Raw genomic sequence first — 18,793 nt, forward strand, 5'->3', positions numbered from 1 at the left:
GTCATACGATCAGCACTAGGATTTGTGAATTGGTGTTGTTAGGTATCCTCACCAAGCTCCACCATATACCTTGGTTTGTTGTGTGATAATCTCTCCCTTGGTATTCGCTTCATCACATCCATGCACGTTCTGCCCCTACAAGTTGGTAAGCTATACTAATTCACTTTGGAACGGTAAGATACATTGTTTCTTTCAGTTTTGAGTGAGTTGAGAGTTTTCCACATATATTTTTCCCTTTTGTGCTCTAATCATGTCGACCGAGGATGGTGCAAGTGATGTTTTGCAGAAGAAGGCTGCTACTGAGGTGTTGCATTGGCATGAATATGAAGCCCTACGTGATCAATTGAAGTTCAAGATAAATCAGGCGGTTGAACCCATATCCTCAGATTTGCAGCAAGTGGAGATGAAAGTTGATGAAGCCATTAACACGGCTCAAGCGACACAAGGTCACGTGACCACCATGCAGCGCTATCTCGCTGATTTGACGCAAGCAATGACTGATTTGCGCATGCTCGTTGAGCGCCAACAACAGCAAAATCAGCACCAGGATGATGAAGATGCTAGCGTTAATGATGGTGGTGCAGGCCATAATGTGTGTGGCCCGCTGCAAAATCAGGATCGGTGTCACAATGCGTCGATGGGTTTTGGCCATGGAGGTGGCCGTGGTGATGGAGGTCGTGGGAATGGCCATGCTGGTGCCTTCCCTATGGGTCATGCACGCCGTGAATTTGATCATGATGATGGACAGCACGCTCATCGTGGTGATGATGGGATGGGCAAACCAAAGTTTTCTATTCCCAAGTTTGAGGGCTCTACTGATGTTGAAGAATATCTTATTTGGGAACTGAAGATTGAGAAATTATGGCGTTTGCATGAGTACACCGAGGACAGAAAAATCAAATTAGCTTCTTCGGAGTTTTATGGATATGCTTTGCATTGGTGGGATAACATTGTGCGTAATAGGCAGGAAGAAGGTGATCCCCCAATCATCACGTGGAGAACTATGAAGTGATGCGGGAACGTTTTATTCCTCGCAACTATATGCGTTCTCTCTATAATAAGTTGTAGAATTTGAGACAAGGCACTATGTCCGTGGATGATTATTTTCAGGAGATGGAGTTGATTATGCAGCGTGCTAGAGTTCGTGAGCAACCAGAACAGACCATGCAGCGGTTTCTTTCTGGTTTGACATACAATATCAAGCGTATCGTTCAGCATCACCAATATTATGACATGACCGAGTTGCTGCATCATGCACGGGAGGCTGAACTTCAGTTAGCCGAAGACGCGAAGTTTGCTGCTCGTTCCACTTCGGCTCGTGGTCGTTTCACGTCACGCCCATCGGGTGGGCCGCCTACACCAAGTCCTTCTTCGGGTGTTCGTGGTACTTCTTCAAGCAAGCCCGAATCTGCTGTTATCAACACCAAGAAACTGGCACAACCTGCTGCTAGTGCTGCTTTCCTCTATGTCTACAACAAGAAACAGGGATATGAATTGTCATACATGTGGTGGCAAGGGTCACTTCAAGCGCGACTGTCCCAATAAGAAGGTTAGGTGAATGAGGATCTGGAGTATGAGACCGGTGATGATGCTGACCCTGAATCTGAACCTTTGGAGGATGAAGATGCTTATGATGAAGGTGTTGTTGATGCCTACGCGACACACTTTCCTACTATTGTGTGTTCGCAACGGGGGCTGAATGTCACGCCTAGTCCTGAGAATCAGCAGTACAACTTGTTCCAAACAAAGGCTATCGTTGGTCCTAGTAAGGCATGCAAGGTGATCATCGATGGTGGTAGTTGTCGGAACTTGGCTAGTAAGGAGCTATGTGCAAAACTGAAATTGAAATATTTGCTGCACCCCAATCCATATTATATTCAATGGTTGAGTGATAGTGGGGAGATGAAGATCAGCCATATGGTGCGTGTGGAATTTCAGATTGGACCATACAAAGACACCGTTGAGTGTGATGTGGTTCCCATGACCGTGTGTCACTTGTTGTTTGGTCGTCCATGGCAATTTGATAGGAATGTTCGTCACGATGGGAGAGCCAACACATATCATTTGCATTGGCGTGGCAAGGATGTTAGTTTGAGACCCATGACATCGCAGCAAATCGTAAATGAATCAAGGCAGAAAGTTGAAGTAAATTGTGAGAATGAGCGTGAGAGATTAGATAGGCGAGCGACTCCACTTTCGGTGAGCAAGAGCCACAAGCCAAATTTGAGTGGTAAACAGAACGGTGAGGGAGAGAATTCCTTAGTAATGCTAGCCACCAAATCTGATTTGAGAGAGTTCAACGAGAATCCTACTTTGACGCCTTTTGTGCTTATGTGCAAAGGTGTTTTGCTTTCTACTAACGACATGATCCCGCTGAAGGGACGCGTAGAGATAAACAAAAACTTTTCCTACGCGAACTCCCAAGATCTAGCCGAGGTAGAAGGCCACGAGGATTACCACTAGACGCGCAGTTGCGGATTATCGATGCGGCGCCTTGATGCAGTGCAGTCCCTCGATCCGATCCAGCCGATCCAATCCCGCGATCGTCGAAGTGCTGAACGTACAGCACCTCTGCCGGTATCCACACGTGCGAGGAGGAGCTCCGGCGGCGGACTGCTAGGTCCGGTGCGACGGTTGAACTGAATCGGGCTAGGGTTCTCAACGCATGAGAGTGGAAAAAACCGTGCCCCTTAGGCATCCCACGCCCCTGCTTATATACCGAGTGGAAGTGGGCTCCAAGCCTTGTGGCCCATCCACCCTGCGAGTCCAACTCGCATTGTCAGCCCAATTCCAGTTCGGGTCCAACCCGACCAAATACTTGCTCCCGCTCTTAAGTGTGTGACCCCGCAGGCTCATGGCAACTTGGACACGATTGGAATCCGACTCACAATCGATCAATCGGTAGCGGCTCCTAGCAGAACGTGCCGACTCCCAAGTACCATCGAGTCATGACGACGTACCTTCCAATGTGACATACGTCTTAGTCCCTTTTGCCTCACGATATACCTTGTCGAACTATAGGCGATTAATCGTCATCCCTTTAATAGTTCAACTCTCTTCTCGATCTGTGATATACGATTCATCCGACTAACTCTTAGTCGATCGACCCGGTTAACAGTTAACCAAGTCGCGCATGGCCATGCTTCCCAAATCATATCACTCGAGAGGGCCCAGATAATATCTCTCCAGTCGGAGGGGCAAAATCCCATCTTGGTTATCCACATCACACAGCTTGATTCTCAGTCAACCCGAACTCTGCCTTTATAACTGCCCTGTTACGGAACAACGTTTGACAGAACCTAAGTTGGTGATCCACAACTCGGATTGTACGATAACCTCAGGTCTAAGGATTACATTGATTGAGACATGCAAATGACGACCTACTCGTTGCATCTCAATATGGGTCAGTCCGACTCGCTAAACTCTTTAGCCGAGTCCGTGTAAGCTGGAATGACATCACCATGCCCATGACAAGTGGAACCGAGTCATCAGCCAACTTTCACATTAGTCTAGGTTATGTGTCCAGCACAACCTCAATGACTAAGGACAATTTAGTATGAACAACATGAATACATAGTTCCACAATCAAATCACATATTCAATGATACATATCAGATGTTCAAACAAGGACAACTTAATAATATTTATGAATACATTGGGAATTACATCATACATGATTGCCTCTAGGGCATATTCCCAACACCCGCTGCCTATTGGTGTTTCTCATGTTTTACAGGATTTCGACGATGTGTTCTCGGATGAGGTACCCACTGGTTTGCCACCCTTGCGTGGTATAGAACATCAAATCGATTTGATACCCGGTGCGTCACTGCCCAATCAAGCCCCCTACCGCGCCAACCCTGAGGAAACGAAAGAAATTCAGAAACAAGTACAAGGACTTCTCGACAAAGGTTATATTCGCGTAAGTCTTAGTCCATGTGTTGTTCCTGTTATTTTAGTTCCTAAGAAAGATGGTACATGGCGCATGTGCGTAGATCCTAGAGCTATAAATAACATCACTATTCGATATCGTCATCCCATTACACGTTTGGAGGATATGCTAGATGAATTGAGTGGTGTTGTTGTTTTCTCTAAAATTGATTTGCGTAGTGGATATCATCAAATTAGGATGAAAGAAGGGGATGGATGGAAGACAACTTTTAAAACAAAGTTTGGTTTATATGAGTGGTTAGTCATGCCATTTGGGTTAACTAATGCACCTAGTACTTTCATGCGCTTGATGAACCATGTTTTATGACATTTCATAGGTAAATGTGGTTGTGTACTTTGATGATATATTAATTTACAGCCACCATGAATCTGAACATTGTGATCATATTCGACAAGTTTTGCAAGTGTTGCGTGATGCTAAGCTTTATGGTAATCTTGATAAGTGCACATTTTGCAAAGATAAGGTCATATTTCTGGGATATGTTGTTTCTAAACATGGAGTTGAGGTCGATGATTCTAAAATTGAATCTATTAAAAATTGGCCTACTCTAATGAATGTTAGTCAAGTACGAAGTTTTCACGGTCTTGCTGATTTCTATAGGCGTTTTGTGAAAGATTTCAGCCCAAGATAATGCTTTTGATGAACTAAAACTTCGTTTGACTGCTGCACCTTTGCTTGTACTTCCTGATTTCACTAAACAATTTGAGATTTGAGTGTGATGCTAGTGAAATTGGTACTGGAGGTGTGTTGATGCAAGAGGGTAGACCGATTGCTTATTTTTCTGAAAAATTGAATGGTGCACAATTGAACTATCCTGTTTATGATAAAGAATTGTATGCTTTTGTTCGTGTTCTTGAGATTTGGCAACATTATTTGTGGCCAAAAGAATTTATCATACATTCTGATCACGAGGCATTGAAATATTTGAAAGCTTAATCCAATTTACATAGACGTCATGCTAAGTGGGTTGAATTTATTGAGTCTTTCCCGTACATTATTAAGCATAAGAAGGGTAAAGATAATATGGTGGCTGATGCTCTATCTAGGAAAAACATGTTATTGACACTTTTGGATGTTAAAGTTTCTGGTTTAGAGAGTTTGCGTGATTTATATGCTGCTGATCGTGACTTTGCTGTAACATATTCTCTTTGTACAGCAGGGAAAGCATGGGAAAAATATCACATACATGATGGTTTCTTGTTTAGAGCTAACAAACTATGTGTTCCAGAATCGTCCGTGCGTTTGCTATTGTTGCATGAATCCCGTGCGGGCGGTTTGATGGGTCACTTTGGACGTGAGAAGACGTTGCTTATGCTCGCCGATCATTTTTATTGGCCTAAGATGAGGCGTGATGTGGACAGGTTTGTGAAATGATGTATCACTTGCAATAAGTCGAAGTCCAAGCTGAAGCCTCATGGTTTGTATACTCCTCCTCCTGCTCCTACTACTCCTTGGGAAGATATAAGCATGGATTTTGTGTTAGGATTGCTTAGGACTAGAAGAGGACATGATTCAATCTTTGTGGTAATAGATCGCTTTTCCAAAATGGTACATTTTGTTGCTTGCCACAAGAGCGACGATGCATCGCATCCTGCTAATCTGTTTTTCAGGGACATTGTACGCTTACATGGAGTATCAAAAATGATTGTTTCTGATCGTGATGTGAAGTTTATGAGCTATTTCTGGAAGACACTTTGGGGCAAGCTCGGGACAAAGCTATTGTTCAGTACAACTTGTCATCCCCAAACAGATGGTCAAACGGAGGTGGTGAATCGCACACTATCAATGTTGCTGCGATCCATGATCAAGAAGAACCTGCGTGAGTGGGAAGATTGTTTGCCGCATGTGGAGTTTGCATATAATAGCGCGGTACACTCAACAACGCAGCTCTGTCCATTCGAGGTGGTCTATGGTTTTAAACCCATTACACCGCTTGATTTGCTGCCTCTACCCATGCAAGAGCGCGTCAACATGGAGGCATCCAAGAGGGCAGATTTTGTGAGGAAGATCCATGAGAAGACAAAAGAAGCAATTGAGAAGAAAGGCAAGTACACCGCTAACCGTATGAACAAGAAGCGCAAGGAGGTGTTGTTTCAGCCCGGCAACATGGTTTGGGTACACTTTCGCAAGGACAGATTTTCGGAGCGTCGTAAGTCCAAGTTGCAACCACGTGGTGCTGGACCATATAAAGTGCTTGCCAAGATTAATGACAATGCATATAAGATTGATCTTCCAACCGATGAGTTTGGCGTTAGTAATGCATTCAATGTTGCTGATTTGACGCCGTATGCTGGAGAAGACCTTGCCGCGTCGGGGTCGACGCCTTTTCAAGGGGGGGAAGATGATGAGGACATCCCTAGTCCTTTATCATCAACTCCAATTGATGATGTTGCTGCACAAGACAAGCCCAATGAAGTTAGACTTAGGCCAATAACAAGAGCACGTGCAAAACTACTTGAACAACAAGTGAGCTCACTCTTAGTTGAATCTGATGTTTTAATTGTTGAGAGCTTTATACTACCTAAGTCTATGCATTTATGTATGATCAGATTTGAAGATAATTCAAGTCTTGTACGTGGAGGAGGAGAGTTGCAGTAAGATCCCTTGTCGTTGATTTCCAATATCAAGAAGAGCGCGAGGGAGGAGAGGGAGGCCGGCGCACCACATGAAGAGGAGGAAATCCACCAGCAATGGAAGTTGTCGTGGCTGATGCTAGGACAAGTCCTACGACACGTCAAACATGTCTAAGCCATCAGCGCACGTCGAGGAGCATGTGACACACATAGGGCTGCCTACGGCATGGTTTATTTGCCTAAGTGTGAGTTGGGCCTGCGTGCTCATAGTTTGGGCTGAACCCAACGTTTTGGGTCAGTTTGTATCAAGTTTGGGTTGAACCAAGTTCGAGTCCGAGTCCAATTAGGTTGTTGTACGTCCACCCTCCTATATAAGTTGAGGGGCACCCACGATTAGGATTAGACCACGTTTAGATTATTCAGACCCTTTCGTTGAACTGCTGCAAGCATTCATCTGAAATTATATTCCTCTTTGATTCGATCAGGAATTTACCTTCACCACTTGCGATCTGGTGTTTTTGTTATTTAAGATTCAAGTGCTATCTATTGTTCCATTGGGAATTGGTAGATTGCAGAACCGCTTCGCGGTCGGCGGCTACGTGCGCAAGCGTGTGGTGTTGCGAATATCAACTAGGGTTGAGAATTGTTGCATTGGCAGCAAGGGACCAGCCAGAGATTTTTTAGCGTCTCGCGAGTTATCATCTACCTACTACGAGCTCAACGAGAAGATCGGGCCACCCCTTGTCACTGGGCCTCTGCCGTTGAGCATACTTCAGTACCGTAGTTTCCAAGTTGGAGAAGAACACTTGTCCTTTCGTTTCAGAAGAACTGTACAATGGGTACCAGAGAGATGGATGAACCCGCTTTCGCCACCAGAAGACGTATTTCTTCGCGCCCAATCACTGACGCGTGGGGCCCAGACTGCAGACGCACAATCGGTTCTCTGTTGCGAACCAACCCAACCGCTCTGTCTCGTCTTCTTCTCGCGCGCGGCTCCTCTACTCTAGTCCCCTCCTTAAACCCTAGCCCTCCGCCGCCGCCGCCGCCATGGAGACCCTCAAGCGCAAGGCTCCGGAAGTACCCGCCGCCCGGGCCAACTCACCTACCAAGGCGCCGCGGGACGACGACGCCCCCGCCGCACCGGCCGCCTCCGAGCCCGTCGCCTGCGTGCACGATGTCTCCTACCCGGAAGGCTACGACGCCTCCACCTCCTCGCGGATCGTCGCCGGCGGCGGCGAGGGCGTAGCGCCAGCAAAGACGTTCCCTTTCAAGCTCGACCCTTTCCAGTCCGAGGCCATCCGGTGCCTCGACAACGGCGAGTCCGTCATGGTAAACAAACTACTCTCTCGCTCGCGACCAGATTGATTGATTCCCCGCTGCTCATCTCATCACGCTAGCTCTTGGCTAGCTAATTATTCCCAGTAGCAATTTAACCCCAACTGTTAAATTTTCTGCTTTATTTACTAGCTCTCCCTGCTGGATTGGCTAGTTCGTCTTTTGAGTTAATTACGTTCCACACGTTCTGTTTTGGTATTAGTCTCGCTTGTCTCGTCAGTTTAGCTGTTTTATTTTCATACCCTTTCATTCACCAGGTTTCGGCTCACACGTCAGCAGGGAAGACGGTGGTTGCGCTGTACGTGATAGCAATGTCTCTACGCAACCAGCAGCGGGTCATCTACACGTCCCCGATCAAGGCCCTCAGCAACCAAAAGTACAGGGAATTCAAGGAGGAGTTCTCCGATGTCGGTCTCATGACCGGAGATGTCACGATTGAGCCCAATGCCTCTTGTTTGGTACTAGCTAGATCGTTGGTGTTGTTCGGATTTTCTATTTTTATCTATCTATGCCTGGTACTGAAAAAAACGTGCTTGGAAATGTAGGTCATGACCACGGAGATCTGGCGCAGCATGCAGTACAAAGGGTCCGAGGTCATGAGGGAAGTCGCTTGGGTTATATTTGACGAGGTCCATTACATGCGCGATAGGGAGAGAGGAGTTGTGTGGGAGGAGAGTATAGTAATGGCTCCCAAGAACTCGCGCTTTGTGTTCCTCTCAGCAACTGTACCAAACGCCAAGGAATTTGCTGATTGGGTTGCCAAGGTTTGTCTGCAGTACCCTCCCTTTTTCTGTTGTCTCCTTACCTTTGACGATTCATTAGAAAGTTTCCTGGTCGGTAGATTGAAGGGGCATTCATTCACATAAATATCATTGTTTTGATGTAACATATCTATTTGCTGCAAGACATTTTCTGTTATACATAGTCAAGAATAACAAATTAACAGGACATTTACATAAATATCATTGTTCTCATGTCCAATGTATCTGTTTGCCGGAAGGCATTTGCTCCTGTATCAAGTGTTCATCTATATTTTCAGCATATGTGCTTTCTGCATAATGAGGGACACTTTTGTTTCTCAGGTACATAAGCAACCGTGTCATATAGTATACACCGACTATCGACCTACACCTCTCCAGCACTATGTATTTCCTTCTGGAGGTGATGGCTTATACCTGGTAGTTGATGAAAATGGCAAGTTCAGAGAGGACAGTTTCCAGAAATCTTTGAATGTCCTTGCCCCTGCTAGTGGCGGTGACAAGAAGAGGGAAAATGGGAAGCGGCAAAAAGGGATATCGGCAGGCAAACCTGGTGAGGAGAGCGACATATTCAAGATGGTGAAAATGATAATTCAGCGTCAATATGACCCTGTGATACTTTTCAGCTTTAGTAAAAGAGAGTGTGAATTTCTTGCTATGCAGGCAAGTTCCTTCCTACTTTGATAGACGATTTACAGGCTAAGAAAGAGAACTCAGTTTATTTGATTTTTACTGTCCTGCTTATGTGTTATAGATGGCCAAGATGGACTTGAATGAGGATGATGAGAAAGTAAACATTGAAACAATTTTTTGGAGTGCCATGGATTTGCTGTCAGATGATGACAAAAAGCTTCCTCAGGTTTCAAATATGCTTCCGTTATTGAAACGCGGCATTGGTGTGCATCATTCTGGCCTATTGCCCATTTTGAAGGAGGTGATCGAGATACTTTTCCAGGAGGGCCTCATCAAGGTTAGCAAATGTTAGGGATCAGATGGCTTCTTGGGTTGCCACTATTTTCTTGTCATAAAACTAGAATACTGTAAGAAGTGTGGTAGTGTAGCCTTGTTGTCTATTACCTGGTCTTCAGAGGGATGGCGGTTAAAAGAATATACTTCTATTACTTGGTCTTCAGAGGAATTTATGGTTAAAAGCAGATACTTCTATTTATGTTTGCACTCTTGCGTGAAATTTAAACTTTGTACCTTAAAAGGTGAGGTGATAGTGCTTGGTGGCTTGCCAAAGAAACAGATGATGAATTTTGGATAGTTGCTGTTATAACATAGTTTTATAGTGAACATGGAGCATTTTTCGTTAAATTCGAAATACACTAATGCATTTGTTAGGTTTTTTAATCCTGGGCTTCTATGGTAATTGCACCTTAAAATTTGAATAGAAAGAGAACGAGAGCCCTAAATCTTATGAAGTAATTATTGTCTTTGTCCTGTGATATGAACTGATGAGTTGGAACTATTTATTTATTTGAAATGTTAGAGATATTGTGTTTTGTTACTTCTTGTTGAGATTGAAATCTGGTGTTTTAGTGTCTGTTTGCCACAGAAACATTCAGTATTGGATTGAACATGCCTGCAAAGACTGTTGTGTTTACCAATGTACGGAAATTTGATGGGGATCGATTCAGATGGTTGTCAAGTGGAGAGTACATCCAGATGAGCGGCCGTGCTGGTCGTCGAGGTATTGATGACCGTGGTATCTGCATATTGATGGTAGATGACAAAATGGAACCGTCAACTGCCAAAATGATGCTAAAAGGAGGTGCTGATAGTTTGAACAGGTCTGTCATGCATTCTTTGCTCCTACTTTCTTCTATAGAACATACATATATCCTGGATGAATAGTTTGAATGGAAAGACCATCTGGATCAGGACTGGGATTTGGATCGGCTGTACCAGTCTGATGAGTTACTTGGTTTAAGCTATGTTTAAGTCGGTCGGGAGCCATATCTATCCAGATAATTAAATAATGTTGTCCACGTATGCTCTGTTAATTCCTTGCAATAGAACCTAGAGTTAGCATTTGCTTAAGCTCTCATGTACTGTTTCTGTACTATCACGTTTCCTCTAGTTGTTTAAATGCACTTTTTTCTTCTATTTTGCTGGATCTCATATTATCCTCATCTTCATTAGTGCCTTTCATCTGAGCTACAACATGTTATTAAATCAAATGCGCTGTGAGGATGGTGATCCAGAAAAGCTTCTTCGACATTCATTCTACCAATTCCAAGCAGATCGAGCTCTCCCGGACCTTGAGGTCTGTTGACATTGTCTTGTGTGTTTTTTCTTTGCCAGAAAATCTTAAATTTGCGAGCTGCCTCATCTTCTCTGTTCTTGTATATCATCTAGGTTAGCTTTTGGCATATGGGCATGTTCTTTGAATCCCATTCCATGGATTCTTTTGGAAGGTTGATCTAGTATACATTTATTGATATAATTGTTTCTTTGAGTCTTCCCTACCGTTTCCATAATAGAAGGAAAAAAACCTGGGGCAGGCTGCCTTTCCCCCCAAAATATTAGAATATTCCTTCCTCCCACGACGATGTTTGTTACTGGCTTGCTTTTACCCACATGTATGATATGGCTGCATGTTCAAAAAGAGGAAGCACATTGAAAGAATTTCTACTGACAAAACACCCCAGCTACTAAAGCATTATGTGTTGCGAGGAACTTGTCGTGACACTCTGTTTGTATCTTATGCAGAAGCGAGTCAGGGAACTGGAAATAGAGAGAAATTCCATGGTTATTGATGAAGAGGAGAGCTTGAAGGACTACTATGATCTCCTAGAACAGTACAAAACTTTAAAGAAGGATGTACGTGATATTGTACTTTCCCCAAAATATGTTTTGCCTTTCTTGCAATCTGGAAGGCTTGTTCGTGTTCAGTTCAGTACAGATGAGCAACCCACCTTCTCCATTGATGAAAATGTCACATGGGGAATTATAATAAACTTTGAAAAGGTGAAGACCCAAGCTGAAGGTACAGGCATTCCTCTTGGTTAGTTTTTCTCTTTTTATGTACAGGGTTAACTCAAGTTCTTCGCTCTTACAGACAGAAAACCTGAGGATTGTGATTACGCTGTTGATATCCTCACCAGATGTTCTGTAAACAAGGACATAAGTGGAAAGAAGACCATGAAGATTATTCCTCTCAAAGACCGTGGAGAGCCTGTTGTTATTTCGTTGCCACTTTCCCAGGTTATTTACCTTTCCCATTTCAGCAGTTAAATGTTATCTTCTAACCATTTTTATCACATTGCAAAGCTGCACTTTCCTTTCTCTAACACTAAATTGAACTGAATAAACAGATCGATGGACTGAGCAGTGTTCGGATGTACATACCTAAGGATCTTTTGCCTGTAGAAGCTCGAGAAAATACCTTGAGGAAAGTCGAAGAAGTGATTTCCAGGTTTGCTAAAGATGGGATTCCCCTATTGGATCCAGAAGAAGATATGGAAGTAAGAACAATCTAATGCATGTTGCATTGCTAGGTTTCCTCTCCTGTAGATGTAATAATCTGAGTTCCTTTTAGGTAAAATCAAGCTCCTACCGGAAAGCCACCAGAAGAATAGAAGCTCTGGAGAGCTTATTTGAGAAGCATGACGTCCGTAATTCTCCCCATATCCAACAAAGGCTTAAGATCTTTCATGCTAAGAAAGAAATATCTGCCAAAATAAAGTCCATCAAGAAAACCATGCGGGCTTCAACTGCTCTAGCCTTCAAGGATGAGCTTAAGGCCCGGAAACGAGTTCTTCGTAGGCTGGGGTAAGTGCATCCTTTGACAACTAAATGATAATCTTTTTTTTTGTGGGGAACTAAATGTTAATCTTTGGAGTGCTTGTTCATGTGGAACTTGCAAAATGAACTTTCCTGTTACATAATATCGAGTGAATAGGCACTAGGCAGCATAACATCTCCATGTTTTTTGTATTTCATAAATAATTATCGGATATCTTGTTTCTTTCAGATACATCACAAGTGAGGATGTTGTTGAAGTGAAGGGCAAAGTGGCATGTGAGATCAGCTCAGCTGACGAACTAACATTGACAGAGCTTATGTTCAGCGGTGCTTTGAAGGATGCTACCGTAGAGCAGATGGTGGCTCTGCTCTCTTGCTTTGTTTGGCAGGAAAAGCTCCAGGATGCACCAAAGCCTAGGGATGAGCTCGACTTGCTCTTTTACCAGCTGCAGGAGACGGCACGTAGGGTTGCTAACCTTCAGCTCGAATGCAAGGTACTAAATAAAGACCATACCAATCAATGCTGATGTTATAGCACAATATTGTCGTCAGAATTGGATACTAACTAATGTTGAAACCTATTGTGTGCTGGCCTCTCCGATGACAGATCCAGATCGATGTGGAGACTTTCGTGAATTCGTTCCGACCAGATGTAATGGAAGCCGTGTATTCATGGGCCAGAGGGTCCAAGTTCCACCAGATCATGGAGATGACCCAGGTGTTTGAAGGCAGCTTGATCAGGGCCATCAGGAGGCTGGAGGAGGTCCTGCAGCAGCTGATCCTGGCATCCAAGTCGATCGGCGAGACCGAGCTAGAAGCGAAGCTAGAGGAAGCTGTTAGCAAGATTAAGAGGGACATCGTGTTTGCGGCATCTCTGTACTTGTAACACGAACATTTTTGCTGGCGCCACAAAGAACTCTCATTTGTCTGAATGGCAGATACTCTACAATTTTGTCACTGTAGTAGTCACTTTGTAGCTTTGTACAATCAAGTGCTAATTGAATTAATTGGATGAAAAATTCGAAGGATGCAAAATTGTATTCGTTTCCTTATGTATACAGAAACTATGTCAAGAATGGCTGTAAACAGGCCAGTGAAGTCTCAGATAAATCTTGTAATGTTTTGATTTCACCTGAAGGGGTGTCAGTGAGTGTCTGATGCAAGTTGGGTCCATGACCATCAATCTGTATTATGTTTGCTAGCCCTGACCTGAAGGACAGTTTACAAAATTTTGACAAGCCCGAGGACTGAGCATAATGGAAAGGACTTGTAGCATACAATTTACAGTAACAAATAGTACAGTTAACTCAGGAGTTTGGCAGTTCGTGGACTGAGCATAGTGACATCACCATCAGACTACCTATATACATAAAAATGGTGTATTAATAAAATACACCATTAGTCCATCGACAAAAATGAACAATTTAGTTCATGAACTCGAAAAACAAAACTTAAGCCCCTAAACTGTAACTAGTATGTCACTTTAGTTCAAAAACGGTTCGGCGAGGACTAAACACGCCACGTGGCCACCACGTCGGTTTCGGCAACCCCTTCACCGGCATCCTCTCGTCAAAATTGAGCGTTGTGGACTTGATAACAACCTTAGGCGAGGCAGCGGAGGCAACATCGTGGTTCTCAGGGCCCAGGATCCCCGTCTGGGTGCGGCCGCCTTGCCCCTCGCGGGTGGCTCGGCCTGGTGATTTTGCAAAAAAATAATCCTGAGAAAATCGACTAGCAGCCCGCGGGCCTGGCCGAAGCCGACGTGGTGGCCACATGGCGTGTTTAAGCCTCGTCGAACCCTTTTGGACTAAAGTGGCACAGTATTCACAGTTTAAGGATTTAAAGGTGTGTTTTCCGAGTTCGTGAATTAAAGTATTCATTTTTGTTGAGTTCATGAACTAGTGGTGTATTTTACTCTAGTTGTAAGTACAGAGCTGTCGTTTGTGATGACCGTTGCTGCTGCTACATGCCATAAACAAGGCAGTAACTAAATTGTCAAAAAAAAAAAACAAGGCAGTAAATAAATTGTCCAAAAAAAATAAGGCAGTAAATAATGAGCCATTAAGTTAAAAAAAAAAGACGTGAAAAAAAGCTTTCTTTCTTCCCAGGCCAGAAGGAATGGCTTTCTTTCACTCACTCGGGTGAGGTCCCCAGCTGAGCCGTGCCATTTCCATGGTGGAGTACAAGAGAGGGCAAAGTAAAATCCTCAACAAAGGTGCCTCCAACACACACACACACACACACACACAGAGTACATACATACATACATACAGCCGCCGCTTCTCCTCCTTCTCCCCTGTTTTCTGATCACCACCATGTCCTCTTCCTCCCGCGGCAACCTCAACAATCAAGACCTCGACGGCGGCGCGGCGGCCAAGCGCCTACGCGGCAGCAGCAGCAGCAGCAAGTCGCCGCCGGAGCCGACGTCGGTGCTGTACAACCGCAGCCCTAGCCCGCCGACCTCGTCGTCCCACTCCTCCTCCGCCGCGCCGGAGCCGCCCCCCATCAGCGCCGAGGACTGGGACGCCGTCTTCCTCTCCGCCGGCCCTGCCATGGCCGTCCCCGCCTCCGCCGCGCCGCACCACAGCCAGGCCCAGGAGGACAGCTCCTTCCTCCGCTGGATCATGGACACCGGCTACGCCGACGGCGATGCCGACGCCTTCGGCTTCAAATCCTCCACCGGCGCCGCCTTCTTCGACCCTTCCTTCCTAAATCCTCAATCCCCCGCGCCTCAGCAGCAACAAGAGGAGCTCTTCGCCCTGCCGCAGCAGCTCCCTCTCCCAGCCGTGGCCCAGAGAGAGGAGATTCTCGAGCCTCAGGGGGCGGTGGACGAGCTGCTCGAGGCGGCGCGGCTCGCCGACGCCGGGGACTCCACTGGCGCCAGGGAGATATTGGCGCGGCTCAATCACCATGGCCTCCTTCCCCCTTCTCCTCCGCCGCCGGGGCACCCTCCGCTGCTCCGCGCCGCCGCGCTCCTCCGCGACGCGCTGCTGCTCCGCCTCCTCCCGCCCGGCTCCGGCTCCGGCTCCGTCCGCCCGCAACCGTCGCCGCTCGACGTGGCCCTCAAGCTCGCCGCGCACAAGGCCATGGCGGACGCGTCCCCGGCTGTCCAGTTCGCCAGCTTCACCTCCACGCAGGCCTTCCTCGACGCCGCCGGCGCCGGCGGAGTCCACCTCGTCGACTTCGACCTCGGCTTCGGCGCCCACTGGCCGCCGCTCATGCAGGAGCTCGCGCACAGCTCCCGCCGCGCCTCTCCCTCCGCGCCGGCGGCGGCGCTGAAGCTGACGGCACTGGTCTCCGCCTCGGGATCGCCCATGGAGCTCCGCCTCTCCCAGGAGAGCCTCACGCGCTTCGCTGCCGACCTCGGCATCCCCTTCGAGTTCGCCGCCCTCACCTTCGACCCTTCATCTCCCATGCCCGGCTTATCGTTATCGGCCGACGAGACTGTCGCCGTGCACGTGACCGTCGGCGGGGTGACCTCCGCCGTGTCTCCGGCGACGCTCCGCCTCATCAAGCAGCTCCGCCCCGCCATCGTTGTCTGTGTTGACCACGGCGGCGGTTGCGACATGCCGCTGCCGAGCCATGCGCTCAACGTGCTGCGCTCCTCCGCCGCGCTGCTCGAGTCGCTGGCCGCGGGCGGCGCGTCGCCGGACGTGGTGACGAAGGTCGAGCAGTTCGTCCTGCGCCCCAGGGTCGAGCGCGGCCTGGTCCCTGCCGGCGGCGACAAGCTGCCGCCATGGCGGTCCTTGTTCGCGTCCGCTGGGTTCGCACCGCTGCAGCTTAGCAATGCGGCGGAGGCGCAGGCCGAGTGCCTGCTCAGGCGCACGGCGGCCAGCCATGGCTTCCACGCCGAGAAGCGGCAACCTGGGGAGCTCGCGCTCTGCTGGCGGCGGTCGGAGCTCGTGTCGGTGTCCGCATGGCGCTGCTGATCATCCTCTTTGACTGCAGCAGAACCTGCGCTGCAGCAGCTTGGTACAGTTGTAGTAGATTGTTTTCATCTTTCTCAAGGATTAGTAGCCAATTAATCTTGGTTTGTAATATCATATGGTAGCAATTCGAGGCATGGACAATGGAAGATTTGCAATTGCTCAGCATGTTTGTTAACCCCCTAGCTTTTGTTTCCATTGTTCATATTGTAATTCTGTGTGCTGAAGATATGTGTATTATGCCAGTCATATTTGAGACTGGTTGTAGTTAACTTCTTCTTTGTTTCTTCCTTGTAAATCAAGAAGAAAAGTTCAAGGAAAGCAAACACTTGAATCCTGTAGAAATTGGTACTACGTTGCAGCAATTGCAATTTGCAACTGGCAAGCAGTCAAAAGGAAGGCTTCATTAACATGCTTGCATGTAAGCTCCAAACAAAACCAGCAATCAGAGCATGCAACTAAGGTATGTAGATTGATGGGACAATTCTACTTGTAATCAGATTTTCTTCTTATTTTCGTGTCTGTAATTTTTTTTGGAAAAGGACATCGACAATGAACAGTAGATATGAATGCGATGTGCCTTCATTTATAAGTCATGTCCATTGTACCAGTATCTTTCAACCATCAGGATTAAGGATTTACATATTGCACCCTTGATTTTTTTTCAAGAATTGTCATGTTTTTTCTCATCTGGAACATGGAATTTGCTACACATTGCCCCCAATTTGAATGGGAGTAGAGTTGTTGAGATGGCATGCAAATGCAGCTGTAGTTGGCCAAACACTAGAGTTAAGGAAAACATGTATGCACTCTCGTACCTACTGTTAAACAAGGAAATGTTTCTGTTGAGGTGTCATCGTTGGTCTTTGATCATGGGCATTATGCTAATCTTGCAGCTACTTTCATTATATGGCAGTAACATTTTGAAAGAAAAAAAGGTTAAAGACTTATAGTATGTTGGTGACAATTTTTTTTTCAAATGAAAAGTGGGATGGTACTGTCACACATTCATCAAATCTATTCCTTGCTGTAGCTACATTGATTTGTTAGGGCTACTCTCGTATTATTTGCCGGGTATTATGTTCTCCTTAATCTGTAAATCGTCAGTCAGATCCTTTCAAAGTTACACCATGGGTAATCATGTACCAATATCATATTCTCAGAATGTAAAGGATTGAGAGCTACAGAATTAATTTTTCAGAGGTGTATTCTTATAGCGTAAAATCAACGTATTTCACCGAAAGTCTGAAGCTGATTTCCATGTCCGAGCAGACATTTTATGGAATTCTTTTGGATCACTATTACCTTTCGGTATCATGATAAATACGCTTTGTCATTTTGTTTATGGCTGCACAAATAAAAGCGCAAGTTTACCTTCGAGGCTTTTGAGTGACTTTTATATGAAGTTGAGATGTTTTTTGGACCCTTCCGGAGGATTGTTGCAAGTTTTTTATCTGCTTTTCTTGCAAGTTGCAACACTTTGATTTGTCTTGTTGGCTAGCCTCATCTTTCACTTTCACTATATATCACTACCAGTCTACTATAATTGTCTACACAACTGAGGCTTGAGATGTCATTCTTGTTCTGGCCCCGGAAGGCTTGAAATATCTAAACCAAAACCTCTTGCTTCAATTGGTTGTATCATAGGCAAGCAGTTTTCAGGCAGTCCTCTCTTGTCTACTCTAATGTAGTACTAGCAATTATTTCTTACGCTGAAATAGTATATTGTGTTTAGGCGTGAATGATTTGGTGTCACATGGTCTTTGTCCCTCATCACATGTAGACCTCAGTTTCTTATTTCACTTGGCCCCTTTACACTCCATCATTAGGTTGATTTGTATATCTCTAGCTATTAAGTGGACCTTTCTTCTTCTTTGGACCCACAAACTAGCTTTAGGTTAGCTTTAGCCACATGATGCAGCTGAAGCCTCAAGGGCACATGTCTTTTGGTTGTTTTACAATGGTGATATCAAGTGCATACATAATCTTGTTCTCCATTGTCTGAAAATTCAATTATTTTCCCCAACTCAACTGATCCATAAATAGATAGCTCAATCAGACAGGAGCAGGAAAAAAACATCATATCATGCTCATGGACCATGTATTTGTTTGACCTTTTGCTGATAGATAGATATAACCTGACAAGGACCACAGGCTGCAATTACTTGATATAATATTTTTCAAGGAGATTGATTGAAGATAATGACTTCCAAACTAGTTCTTAGGACCACAAATGACACCATTTCATACACAAGGACTGTACTGTTGAAGCTTGAACAACACCTTAATCCAGGTGTGAACCATGCTGTTTCTTCCCCAAAGAAAAGAAGCATCTATGTTGCTTCTCAACTCTGATGCCTTGCAGGTGATATTACTGCTTTACAGCTTTCTCTTGCTGCCTAGGAAAGGTATTTTGCAGTGCTCAAGCAAAGTAGGATCTGGGCAGTTCCACATGAAAGTTCATCAGACTGTTAAAGTGTTGATTTTACTGTTCTTTTG

General features: G+C 45.6%; 2 protein-coding genes across 2 annotated transcripts; both read left to right on the forward strand.

The window, feature by feature from the left end:
• Window positions 1–7,514: 7,514 nt before the first annotated feature.
• Window positions 7,515–13,526, forward strand: LOC100822667 (DExH-box ATP-dependent RNA helicase DExH9). The gene is made up of 13 exons (XM_003557228.4): window positions 7,515–7,854; window positions 8,118–8,318; window positions 8,406–8,624; window positions 8,943–9,281; window positions 9,373–9,588; window positions 10,161–10,411; window positions 10,764–10,887; window positions 11,334–11,610; window positions 11,683–11,828; window positions 11,939–12,088; window positions 12,163–12,395; window positions 12,598–12,862; window positions 12,976–13,526. The coding sequence occupies exons 1-13, from the start codon at window positions 7,573–7,575 to the stop codon at window positions 13,252–13,254; spliced, it is 2,982 nt and encodes a 993-aa protein (XP_003557276.1). The 5' UTR covers window positions 7,515–7,572; the 3' UTR covers window positions 13,255–13,526.
• Window positions 13,527–14,443: 917 nt separating this feature from the next.
• LOC100841394 (scarecrow-like protein 22) lies at window positions 14,444–16,937 on the forward strand. Its single transcript, XM_010229843.3, has one exon. The coding sequence runs from the start codon at window positions 14,684–14,686 to the stop codon at window positions 16,295–16,297; it is 1,614 nt and encodes a 537-aa protein (XP_010228145.1). The 5' UTR covers window positions 14,444–14,683; the 3' UTR covers window positions 16,298–16,937.
• Window positions 16,938–18,793: the final 1,856 nt, after the last annotated feature.

The sequence above is a fragment of the Brachypodium distachyon genome, chromosome 1 (genome assembly GCF_000005505.3).
Source record: "Brachypodium distachyon strain Bd21 chromosome 1, Brachypodium_distachyon_v3.0, whole genome shotgun sequence".
Taxonomy (NCBI): domain Eukaryota; kingdom Viridiplantae; phylum Streptophyta; class Magnoliopsida; order Poales; family Poaceae; genus Brachypodium; species Brachypodium distachyon.